The 12,503-nt window shown below is 48.6% G+C and overlaps 1 protein-coding gene across 11 annotated transcripts in view; it reads left to right on the top strand.

Annotated features, from left to right (window-relative positions):
* Positions 1-6,724, top strand: part of TMEM51 (transmembrane protein 51) — a 72,053-nt gene extending 65,329 nt beyond the window's left edge. For all 11 annotated transcript variants that reach the window (XM_077151224.1, XM_077151216.1, XM_077151219.1 and 8 more), the window contains 2 exons: positions 2,445-2,981; positions 5,636-6,724. In XM_077151224.1, the coding sequence (XP_077007339.1) occupies positions 2,641-2,981; positions 5,636-6,050 (756 nt within the window). In that variant the 5' untranslated portion in view covers positions 2,445-2,640 and the 3' untranslated portion in view covers positions 6,051-6,724. The remainder of the gene's footprint in view (positions 1-2,444; positions 2,982-5,635) is intronic.
* The last annotated feature ends 5,779 nt before the right edge of the window (positions 6,725-12,503 follow it).

The raw sequence follows: 12,503 nt of genomic DNA, 5'->3' as shown, positions 1-12,503 counted from the left end.
GAGGGGGCAGAGACACATCTCCATGGAGACAACTTAATTGAAAGGTCCCATCCAATAATAGCTCTGCCGCACAAGATTGGATTAGGTTAAAGAGCATGGCGTTTCTGGGGTGCATAACGGTTTTCAATCCAGCACACACTCCCCAAGCCCCTTCCATCCCTAGAAGTGCTCACTGGTAGAAGTTGGGAATATGCCCCACCCCTGGGCTTTTTACATATCTGTCTGTGTATATAAAAATGTACTATCTCTTTTTAACATAAGTACTTATGTGTACCATAATTTGTTCAACTTAATTCGGCTATTTGGGCAACTTCTAATTTCTCACTACTATAAAGCTATGATGAATGTCCTTGTACATAAACTGTAGAAGTTCGAATGACAGAGCTGCAGGGTATAAACACTTTTTTAAGCTTTTGATCCGTAAATGCCAAAACCTGCCATCCAGAAAAACTGTATGAAATTGCCCGTCCTAATGTCCTCACCCACACAGCGTGTTTTTAATCACTCACAATTTAACAAGCCAAAAAGTGTGTTAGCCCTGACGTTTTAATTTTGGCTATGACCCTACTCCAAGGCCTTTTTTACCCACCTGAGTGGGTAGCACAAAGCATGAACTGAGAATCAGTGTGACTGGGGACAGATGGGGCAGCGGGGGGAAGTGGCCCCAATCATTGGATCTAATAACCACACTGTCAGTGTCCCAGGTGCAAGGCCTGCCTGTCGGGCGGATGTTTGATAAATGGTCTTTTCAACTCTCCTGCTTCCAGCACAAGTCTCTGAGCCGGGCACCTCTCCATCGCTGATCCCTGACCTGGTTTCAGACACGTTTAGGGGAAACTGGTGCACCCCTAGGGCTGTCAGGCCCCTCACTTCCCCCCTTCACTGGGCATGAGCAGTACTGCAAAAGCAAGTACCTTTGAACGTATGGTAGAATGTTCTCATACGTCCTGCTCCAGCTGTCTGCAGCAGGACCCCTTTCAGTGCTGTGCACATACATGCACACATGTGCGTGTACACACATGTACATACAGAGGCACACACAGGCACCAAGTGTACCCACATGGTATCAGGGTGCAGGACCTATTTTGCCAACGCCCCCTAGTCTAGGTCAGGATGGCTTTCTCCCTAATTCCACAGTTCCTGTGCTTTTTTCCCACTTTATTCTTACTTCTTATAGACCTGCCAGCCTAGAAGCCCCTACAGTCCTTACTTCTTTTCTGCGTGTGTCTCCCATGCTGCCCACACTGCTTGGCAGTTAGCAAGCATGCAATAAATATTTGTTGAGTAAAAAAAAAATGAAAGAAAAGACTTCAAGCTGTTAGATGATGTTGCCCCAAATATTTTTACAGTATCTTTTAACCAAGTGACCAGTTTCTGATGAAGGCACTTGTTTGATGAGAAAATACCTCTGGGGCATCAAATTTCAAGTTGCCTGCTTTGCTGCCCTTTTGGAGAGACTGGAAAGAATGCAGGATTGGAAACAGGACCTTGCCCATCTGGGCACCCGTGATGTTTCACTGTTCTCCAGGGTTCCTGCCTCAGAAATGATCTATTGAGGAGTGGTCAGCAAGGAGCATTGCTTGCTCCTCCTCTTTGGACGCTGAGACTGTTAGACCCGAGCCACGAACGGGTCTTGTTTCTCTGACTCTCTTTCCCAACCAGCCAGGACTGCTGGCTGCTCTGTTGGCTTCACTTGCCCTCTAACCACTTCTTCAAACAGTTTGGCAAGCAGTTTTTGAGTCTCTGCTATGTGCTAGGTTTAGGGATGACAATGATGTGGTCACTGGAAGAGTTGCTGGGGCCTTGTGGGGGCTTGTGGAGGGGGCTTCTGAGTTGGCATGAGCAGAGAACTGCAGAAAGACGAGGCAGGTACACAAAGACAGGCAAGTGACAGATGAAGTTGGAGAGACAGGGGCAGGTCATGGCAGCCGGAAGCATCATGCTAAGTAAGGAATCTCAGTTTTCTTCCAAAGGAAATAGGGAGCCATCAAGGGTGGTAAACAGACTGCAGCAGGCTGAGTGAATTAGGATTCACTGTTGATTGATACCCATCGCCCAGGAGATTTCATTACGACGTGGAGCGTGGCTTAGCCACGCCACAGTCCACTCTCTTTGCTGTACCCAGCGAGGGCCGAGATTGCACTCCTCTTCATTAAATTCCACAAAATGTTTTAATAACCCTAGCTCTGGCCTTTCTAGCCTCCTGCAGAGAAAGGTCCAGCTTTTCCTTTTCGGGTGAGAGTGGGCGGATCCGCCCGCCTGCTGCAGGCACATAGAAACGAGCGGGGGCACATCAGACATCTGGAATGCATCAAAGGCGAGGCCGAGCCAGAGCCAGTAGCTCAAAACTGCTTCTTCACGCCTGAAGAGGCGAGTCGCCTGTGTTCACCAGAGTATCTTGCACCTGAACTGATTTTCCTCTCCTCTTTCTGCTTTCCTTCCAGACTTCCCGGCTGCTGATTCCACACAGGATGCCTCACCTTGGCTCAGAAGCATCCCTTGAGAGTTCGGCTGATGTTTTTTCAGTGCAGCGCTAGAGAGTCTGTTTAGTGTGTCCGAGGGGTTTTGGTTTTGCTGCTGCTGCTGCTAGGTTTTCTCTCTTCCATCCTTGTAACTGGGCCTCGCCCGGCTCCCGCGGGCATGATGGCCCAGTCCAAGGCCAACGGCTCCCACTACGCACTGACCGCCATCGGCCTGGGCATGCTGGTCCTGGGGGTCATCATGGCCATGTGGAACCTGGTACCCGGCTTCAGCGCCGCCGAAAAGCCATCAGCCCAGGGGAACAAGACCGAGGTCGGCCCCGGCATTCTCAAGAGCAAGACCTTCTCCGTGGCCTACGTGCTGGTGGGCGCCGGGGTGATGCTGCTGCTGCTGTCCATCTGCCTGAGCATCCGGGACAAGAGGAAGCGGCAGCAGGGCGAGGAGGTGGCGCACATCCAGCACCAGGCGGGGGCCGCGCCTCATGCCCAGGAGGAGGACAGGTGAGGACGGGCCCGGCCCTCCCCGGCCCGGGGGCTGGATGCACGCTCAGGCTCACTCCTTCCAGCAGTTAGGGTGCTTTCGTCTGGGGGCTGGACGCTCACGTTTTCTGCCTTGGAGCCACTGTCAAATGGTTTATAATTTTATAAATAACTTGATAAAATACTATATCAGAGCTTCCCAGGTGGCATACGGGGAATGGATTACAGGTGTGCCAAGATTTCGATACCCCCCAAAGAAGCTAAACAGGGCCTGGGGTGGACAGATTCCCCAGCCTGCTTGCTTGTCCACTGGCCCTCATGTGCTGTGCTCCAGTTTTGGCTCTGCTTTGATTTGAAAAGCTTTAATTTTCTAGAGCTGCCATAAATTACTATACACTAGGTAGCCTAAAACAGCAGAAATTTATTCTCTCGCCATCCTGGAGGCCAGAAGTACAAAATCAAAGTATCAGCAGGTCCACGTTTGCTCTGAAGGCTCGAGGAGAGAATCATTCCTTGCCTCTCCCAGCTTCTGGTGGCTCCAGGCATTTCTTGGTTTACGGCGGGATCACGTCATACTCTGCCACCATTTTCCCTTGGCTTTCTCCTCTGGGTTCTCCCTCCTCCATCAGCATCTTCTCTTCTTCTCATAAAGACAGTTGTCATTGGATTTAGGGCCCACCTACTTAATCCAGGATGATCTCATCTTAAGATACTGCACTTAATTACGTGTGCAAAGACCACCTTCTTTTCCAAATAAGGTCACATTCACAGATCCTGGGGGTTACACATTTCTTTTTATTTATTTTTTTTGGGGGGGTGGGGGGTGGGGGCACATTTCGGTCTACTACTGCAGAATTGGGAAGAAGCGTTCTATTTAACCAGAAATGCCATAAACATGTTTAAAAGGTAAAGTGATAAATTGGGGAACATAAGGGAAAGCATAATAGCCCCTATTATAAAAAAGAGCTCTGACAATTTAATATACAAAATGAACATCAGGAAAGTGGACAACAAATATGAACAACCTTTCCTCTTGTTCATTCAGTAGCTGGTCAACCTCCGTAGGCAAGAAGTGCAATCCAAAGGAAGGTGTTGTGTTTTCTGCCTAACACGCTGGCCAAGATAGGCAGTCCTCAGCCCTGAGGATTGCAGGGAAGATGGGTTGTTGATGGGAGTGTGGAGTTAACTTTTCTAAAGGGGAATTTCCCAGCAAGAGGCAGCATTAAAAAAAAATGTGTAGCTGTCCATTCTATTTCTAAACATTTACCCTTGGGAGACAATCCCACAAGCGTGCAAAGGAGTTTGTACCGGAATATGCATCGTAATGTTGTTTAAAAAGAAAAAAACTTAGAAATCATATAAATATACACACATCGATTGAGTTAAATTATGACAACTCCATTCAATGGGATTCTGGGCAACTTTTCTTGATCTTCATCTGATATGGCGGGACCATATCTACCAGATTGAGAAGAGATTATAAGACAGCATGTTTGGTGAGGTCTCTGTCACATAAGAGGTTGTGGATGTGAGGCTGATTGGGAAGGGTGTACACCAGAAGGGCAACAGTGGGTATCTCTGGGTGGTGGGATTTGGGAGGAGTTTTTGCTTCCTTAGATTTTTCTGTGTTTGAATTTCTGTAGCAAGCATGTCTTAGCTTCATAATGGGAGGGAGGTTGTTTTTTATTTAGGAAAAATTAAACCATTTTCTGATAGTGAAAAGTAGGTAATACATGCTTATTCGAGAAAAGAACAAAGAAGGAAAATAAGTCACCCATAATTACCCATCCTAGCCATGAGCCCACATAAGTTCATTGCTAAAGAAGGTGAAGGGAAAGCTGCTAAAGGAGGCAGAGGGAAAGCTGCTAAAGGAGGCAGAGGGAAAGCTGCTAAAGAAGGTGGAGGGAAAGCTACAGCAAGCAGCGAGGTTTCTGACGCTGGCCATCCCCACCCACAGCTTGCTTAAGTTAGGGTCCCAGAAAGTGGCTGTTGGTGCTGCTTCCTATAAGTGTGGAAGCCTTTTTGGTTTTCTCATTCAACAGTCCAGTGAAAATGAAGCTGATCTGTCTTTTGAGTCTTTTGGTGAACTCGGAAAATAAAATTACAGAATAGTCCTAGATGCATGTAAATTTTATTTTTCCAATATTCCTTCTCTTCCTGGGGACAACCATTTTGCTTCACTTTAGCAGCTATTTTGTGCATTTTTATGCAGCCTTTGGCCAAAGAACCTAGCCAGACATCTAGCACAGCCCACCTAGCATGTTAAGTATGAGGCTCAAAGGCCAGAGGGGGGCTTAGCACCCAGATAATACCGTATAGGAGCTGAGAATGTGCTCTTCACTTCCTGGCCTCCCCACTCCTAAAGTCTGACCTTATTGTCTCACCTCAGTTTACCTGTTTCCTCATCCGTAAAATGGGGCTAATAGTGCTTACCTCAGAGTGCTGTTAGGAGTTGCTTCTTCTCTGCTTACGGTACTTTGAACAGTGTCCAGCTCCTGGTAAACAATTCAGTGTTAGTATTTATTGCTTCTAGGACCCCATCTGTCACTAACAGGGCTGGGGTATGAGCTCTTGTGGACTCGGTGCCCACGGGGGCTTTGGGGACCATTTGTCTGTGACTGCACGTGGCCTGCGCGGTGCTGACGCCCTGCCTGCCTGTATTTGGTGTCTTCCAGCCAGGAGGACGAGGAGGTGTCCTCGAGGTACTACGTTCCCAGTTACGAGGAGGTGATGAACGCCAACTACTCCGAAGTGAGGGAGGTCGACCAGAACCCCAGGATGAGCGTCTCTCTCCCCTCCTACGAGTCCCTGACGGGGCTGGACGAGACGAGCCCCACGACCTCCTCCGGGGCCGGGGCCGACGAGGAGACCCGCCCGGGGAACCCGCCCGACAGGCAGAATTCCAAGCTGGCCAGACGCCTGAAGCCCCTGAAAGTGCGAAGGATTAAATCCGAAAAGCTTCACCTCAAAGACTTCAGGATCAGCCTCCCCGACAAGAACGTCCCCCCTCCCTCCATCGAGCCTCTGACGCCCCCTCCGCAGTACGATGAAGTCCCGGAGAAGACCCCCGACGCCCGGCCGCCCGACTGAAGGGCCCCTCGCGGGCCGCGCTCCCTCCCATTCACGCCCACTGGGCGCCCCCAGACTCCCGGCGGGGCCGAGGGGACGGGCCAGGCGCGCCCCAAACTCTTTGGACGGGGTGGGGGGCCGGGGGGATTCGCGACTGGGTGACCTTGACCCACCCAACCCCAGCGGCCGGGCCTCACGCCCCTGGGGTTCTCGTCAAGGCGCGATGGGCACCTCCCTTCCCACCCTCCCTCCGCTCTGCCCAGCGGGTGGGAACGCTCCCCTTTGCCGCTTCCGAGGACGGTAGGACACCTACAGCCACTCGTGGCAGCTGCCAGGGCTGGGAGGCAGGGCGGTTGTTTCGGTTCCACTAGGACTGTTTTGTTCCAAGAAAGAAAACAAGCTGTGCCTTTGCTTTCCACAAAGCCCTGAAGTGGGGGTCATGCCGATGACTCAGCTTTGGAGAAAGGACCCATGGCTGTGACATAAATGACCTGAAACAAAAGGGGGCGGGTGAGGCCTGGCCCCGGGGCTCTCTCAGTCTGTCTGAACTTTGGCACGTGATGAAAAAGATAATAATGGTTTAGGAGTCTCTTGTGTAACGGCAAAAAAAAGAAGGAAAGCAGTCTGAGATGTCCTGTTCCTTCTAAACTGCCATGCAACTGAGCTTTTTATAATAAAACATTTTGTATGTGGTACATTTAGCTCTTCGAACACTTTTCTTCGATAAGGGTCATAATAGTTGATATGGACTTGTTCTAGTTTGCTAGCTGCTGGAATGCAATATACCAGAAACAGAATGGCTTTTAACAAGAGGCATTTAATGAGTTGCTAAGTTACAGTTCTAAGGTCGAGAAAATGTCCCAATTAAAACAAGTCTATAGAAATGTCCAATCTGAGGCATCCAGGGAAAGATACCTTGGTTCGAGAAGGCCGATGAAGTTCAGGGTTTCTCTCTCAAGTGAGAAGGCACATGGCGAACACAGTCAGGGCTTCTCTCTAGCTGGAAGGGCACATGGCAAATATGGCATCATCTGCTAGCTTTCTCTCCTGGCTTCCTGTTTCATGAAGCTCTCCGGGAAGCGTTTTCCTTCTTCATCTCGGAAGGTCACTGACTGGTGGACTCTCTGCTTCGTGGTGCTGCAGCATTCTCTGCTCTCTCTGAATCTCTTTCTCCAAAATGTTTCCTCTTTTATAGGACTCCAATAAACCAATCAAGACCCACCCAAATGGGTGGAGACATGTTGTCCCTTAATCCAGTTCAACAACCACTCTTGACTAAATCACATCATCCAGGGACATGATCTAATCACAGTTTCAAACATACAGTATTGAATAGGGATTATTCTGCCTTTATGAAATTTATATTAAAACATGGCTTTTCTTAGGGGGCATACTTCCTTTCAAACCAGCACAGGACTCAACACTTAATACGTGCCAGGCAAAGTGCTGGGCATAGGTGTGAGCCTGTTTTAATCTATGCCCCAAGCCCGGCGGTTCTGAGCCTCTGCAGGTCAGCCCGCCGAGGTTTAGGTTAATTCAAGTGCCCCATGTCACACCGCTAGTAAGTGGCAGAGCTGAGAGTTGCACCCGGGCCATCTGGCTCCAGGGCTGAGCCCTTAAACACGGCACCGAGCAGCTCAGTGTGCAGAGCCCTTCTGGACTTGAAGGAGGACCTTCTGCTGCTTGACATCCAAGTTCCTCATGGCTCCAGGTGCCCCACAGACAGCTCTGGCTCTTCAGACAGCAGCCCTCTATCTGGGCTTTAAATACACCCTCTTCCTACACCCCCCTCCTGAGAAGCGGCCCTAGGAGGGAGCGCTGCACACAGCCTGCCGTTTGTCCCCACCAGAACTCCCCGGAGGTATGAGTGTGCGGGGTGGGCTGGCATGTCCCCGTGGAGAGGGGACAGTGACTCCCACTGGTGCCCACGAAAGGAACTTAAGCTCATGAGAAATGCCCAGGGGATCACAGGTGGCTGAAGCTGGGACAAGAGAGAGGAACGGAAATGTCCGGGGTCAGAGTCTTGGCCCCTGAGCGAGAGTAAATTATCAGGCCCCGGATGTTTCCTAGCAAACTGCAGTGGGAGGGAAGGGGCAGCAGGCAGGAAGTGAATCTCCCTCAGTGTAGGCTCAAGGTCCAGCCTCTCACCGTCTTTATGCAAATAAGTCTATATAAAAGAAAGAGGCAAGGGTGGGGCACCTGGAGGCCAAATCTGTCCCCAAAGCCCACCTCCCACCCCCCATCTCCCCAACACACATACGCACCCCAGCTCTTCAGGGATCATTTCTCTGGCCTGGGCTCTCTTTTCGGTTATTTTCTATGCTTCCTTCTGGTGGGTGGGAGGACAAATAGGAGAAATAAAAGAGGGAAAGGTAACGTCTCAGATGAGTTGAGAAGTGGCTGTTAAAAGGGCCCTCTGTGTGGCCTCTGGTAGACGTCTGTTGGGGTGCTTGCAGCCCAGACTCTCCTTGGGGGTCCCAGGAGAGGCTAGTCCCCCTTCTACCTGAACGTGTGACTCTTCTGTTGAGCGGGACCCTAACTGTGTTGTATGTGCAGAGATCTATTCCTGTTATACAGAGAATATACAGTGGGTATTTGGGAAATAAGATAAAGAACATCGGCTTACTGCTGTCTCACTGAAGGCAGAGAGAAAGTTAGATGGAAACACTAACCATAGGTTAGAGGCCCCACACAGACCCTAGAAAGGCAAGGAAATCATCTGAAAGATTAGAATCACCTGTCAAGGCTAGTGGCCACCTTCACCTCAAAATAATTCCACAAGATGCACTTGTCCTGTTTGCTCATGGTTCAAACCTGTCCTTATCCTCCTGGAGCCCTCTGTCTTTTGACTGCCAAGAAAAAAAACAAAAAACACCTTAAAAACCAGAAAAGATCCCGGCCCTTTCCCTTCTTCCCCATCACGGTTTTGTTCTTGAAGTATAATAGATTAAAGATGGGGAGAAAATACCAGAAGCCACCCACCTTTCTTGGGCCCTACATGGCCTCAGGGCTGTGAAAGAGCATAAAGTAACTAAATTAATCAAGAGCTTTTAACATTCCCGCCCAGCTCTCCCACCCGGCCCTAAAGGCTGAATCTCAGCAGCCCTGTTCGTAGCATGTGATCGCCACCTCCCAGGCCACAGATGATTGGAGGAATCTGTCCGTCTGACCCAGGGAGAGCCAGCCAGAAGCTGAGCTGGGCCAGGCGAGTCTCTCCCAAGAATTTGGTTGTGGGAGGGAGAGGTGGTTGGGTGATGTGGTCTCGAGGGGGTCATTGGGGGGCTGTCTGGATGGCCGGGGGCAAGTGAAGCAGGGAAAGCTGCTATGTAGAGAGAAAATGAAGCTACAGAGGAAAGAAGCAGGCATGGAAACGATGCCCCAAAGATGGCTGCCTCATTTCCCGAAGACTCTGATCCTTGGTTCTTGTCCCTTGGGAAGCCCAGTTGTTCTCTGCCTTTGAGTTCCGTAAGAGACGCTGTATCCTTCCAATAAGTTCCCCTTTTGAGCTTTTATCCTAAATGGAGCTGAAGTCCTTAGAGACAGGGACTGCTGGACCCATAGTTGATACTCCACTTAGACAGTTTTAATTTTCACTTTTCTCAGGTTACAGTCCCAGCAAAGGGGGGTGGCCACAAGCAGGTGACTGAGGCAAAAGGTTGGAGCATGGCAGTATCTATGGTACAGCATGCTGCCTGCTGTGGGTAGCCAGGCCAGCTGTGTTCACCCGTTCCATAAATATTTCTCAGGCTCCTGTTATGCATGCAGCACTGTTCTAGGCCGTGGGGATCCGACAGTGAAGCTAAAGCTGTGGGAAGGGTTCTTGCTGTGGCAGTGTTTCCCACAGTGGGTCCCAGGGCTTGGGTAGCATATGGCTGGCATCATTCTGGACCAGCTAACTGGATACAATTCATTTGACAGCTGCAGGGTTGCCATGTGCACAGAGGAGGCGAGTCTGCAGGATGAGATAGTGAAACCTAGGGGCACAGAGAAAACAGCTGTACGCAGATGGACACATAAGGGTGAGCTGCTTTGCATCTCCTGGTTTTGGCTTCTCCCTCCCCTGGCCACACTCCCTGACCTTTGGGACTTTGTGATGCCCCCATTTGCAGTCGATAAAGTCTTTGCTTAAGCAAATTGGAGTGGGTTTCTGTTACTTGGCGCCAATTAACTTGAGACAATTTGGTTCCGTATGGACAAGCATGAAATAGCAGAGCCAAAATGAATCCACAAGTGTGCGGCAATACCGAAATGAGACACAGCTGTATTGCTGGAAATGGATGAATCGATCAAACCACAGGCTGTAAAAGTACATGAAGAGCCCTTCTGAGGATTAATGGACTCATTTGTTTTCTTAAAGACTCTGACAAAGATCATTTCACTCTTAGGACAAGCCTATGCTGATTATTCAAGTGTGGAATTTTGAAAGGGCAGCCTCTGATCTCTCCATGAGCATGGAAGTTGAGAGACAGGATTTCCATCAGGGAGGACCCAGTTTTAACCCTAGCACTGCCACTTCCTAGTCTGGGGCAAGTAATTTGAGTCCTCTGAGCCTCAGTGTCTTCACCAGTAAAATGGAAGTTAAGGGTTCTTGGGTGGTTCAGTGGTAGAATGCTCACCTTCCATGTGGGAGACCCGGGTTCGATTCCTGGACCGTGTACCACCACCCACCACCCCCCAAAAAAGGAAGTTGATAGTTGGGTGGACAGAGTCCCCTTGGAGAATGGGGAGAAAGGAGGAAAACTTCAATTTCCCCATTTGGAGAATTCCTGATATTCTCACAATCAATAAGCCAAGCCCTCAATCTTGGGGTTTGCCTCTATGAAACTTATCTCTGGCAAAGGATAGGCTAAGTCTACTTAAAATTATGCCTCAGAGTCACCCCCAGAGAACCTCTTTTGTTGCTCAGATGTGGCCTCTCTCTCTCTAAGCTGACAATGCCCACCCCCTCTCTATGTGGGACATGACTTCCAGGAGTGTAAACCTCCCTGGCAACGTGGGACAGAAATCCTGGGATAAGCTGGGACTTAGCATCAAGGGATTGAGAAAACCTTCTCAACCAGAAGATGGGAGAGAGAAATGAGACAAAATAAAGTGTATGTAGATATCCCCTTTTTAGTCCATGGTGTATTAGAGTGACTAGAGGGAAGTACCTGAAACTGTAGAGCTGTGTTCCAGTCGCCATGTTTCTTGAAGATGATTATGTAATTATACAGCTTTTGCAATGTGACTATGGGATTGTGCAAATCTTGTGTCTGATGCTCCTTTTATCTAGCATATAGACAGATGAGTAAAAATATGGATAAAATAAACAAATAATAGGGGGAACAAAGGTTAAAATAAATTGAGTAGATTGAAATACTAGTGGTCAATGAGAGGGAGGAGAAAGGGGTATGGCATGTATGAGTTTTTTCCTTTTTCTTTTTTATTTCTTTTGCTGGAGAGATGCAAATGTTCAAAAAAAAAAGATCGTGGTGATAAATACACAACTATGTGATGATATTGTGAGCCACTGATTGTATACCATGTATGGAATGTTTGTGTGTCAGAAATATTTGTATGTTTGTTTCTTGTTTACAATAAAAATATTTTTAAAAATAAATAAATAGTTGGGTGGGAGCTATCTAAGAAAAACAGTTTCCTGGCACAGAGTAAACAAGGAGAGAGCAGGAGTTGATATTCAACCACAAACTGCTAATGGAGAGCCAGTCCAAGATACAAGCTCTTCTCCAAAGATGAGGCCCATGCTTACTTCTGAAAACACGTTCTGAGAATATTCACGAGGTGCCGTAACCAAGAAGTCAGGATTTAAGGGATGATGTTGATCACTGAATCATGATACAGAGATCCCTTTCTGCTTTCTGGTGTATTGGAGTAGTCAGAGGAAAATACCTGAATTCTCTAAACGGTAACCCAGCTGCCCTGAGCTGACAGTGATTGTAGAGCCCTTTTCTTCTACCCCTGGGATTGGAAAACCCTTGTGACTAACCTTTATTTGTACCCAGTTGTCCAGTTTTTCAACTTTAGAGTCTTGTAACTATTAAAGACAGCCTCTAATGTTTATTAATAAGGGTCTTGGGTCAGCCCAGAAGTAACCCACCTCAAGTTCAAGGTTATCTTAATAACTGAGACTGGATCTAACCAAAGTGGGCCCACCTGACATGCACAGTAGCTTAGACTTTAACCTCCAAGTCACCGATGCTTCATTCTGCCATTTTCTTACACACAGACTAAGCAAGTAATCAGCCTACGCATGCTCAATAATTAGATCACCTCTAATTACATCATCTGGGGCCACTGTGCTCATTATCCTAAACTCTGACCATCTTTTTCTCTCATAAAACTGTCAGAATCACCGCAGTTTGAGGAGACAGATTTTGGGCCGATCAGCCATCTGTTCTCCTCCTACGCACCTGGTAATAAATTCTTTCTCTCTTTGAAACCCCCCAGTCTCTCAGGAATTGGTCATTGAGTACA

The sequence above is a fragment of the Tamandua tetradactyla genome, chromosome 2 (genome assembly GCF_023851605.1).
Source record: "Tamandua tetradactyla isolate mTamTet1 chromosome 2, mTamTet1.pri, whole genome shotgun sequence".
In the NCBI taxonomy this organism is placed as follows: Eukaryota; Metazoa; Chordata; class Mammalia; order Pilosa; family Myrmecophagidae; genus Tamandua; species Tamandua tetradactyla.
This window is presented reverse-complemented; position numbering and strand designations above follow the sequence as displayed.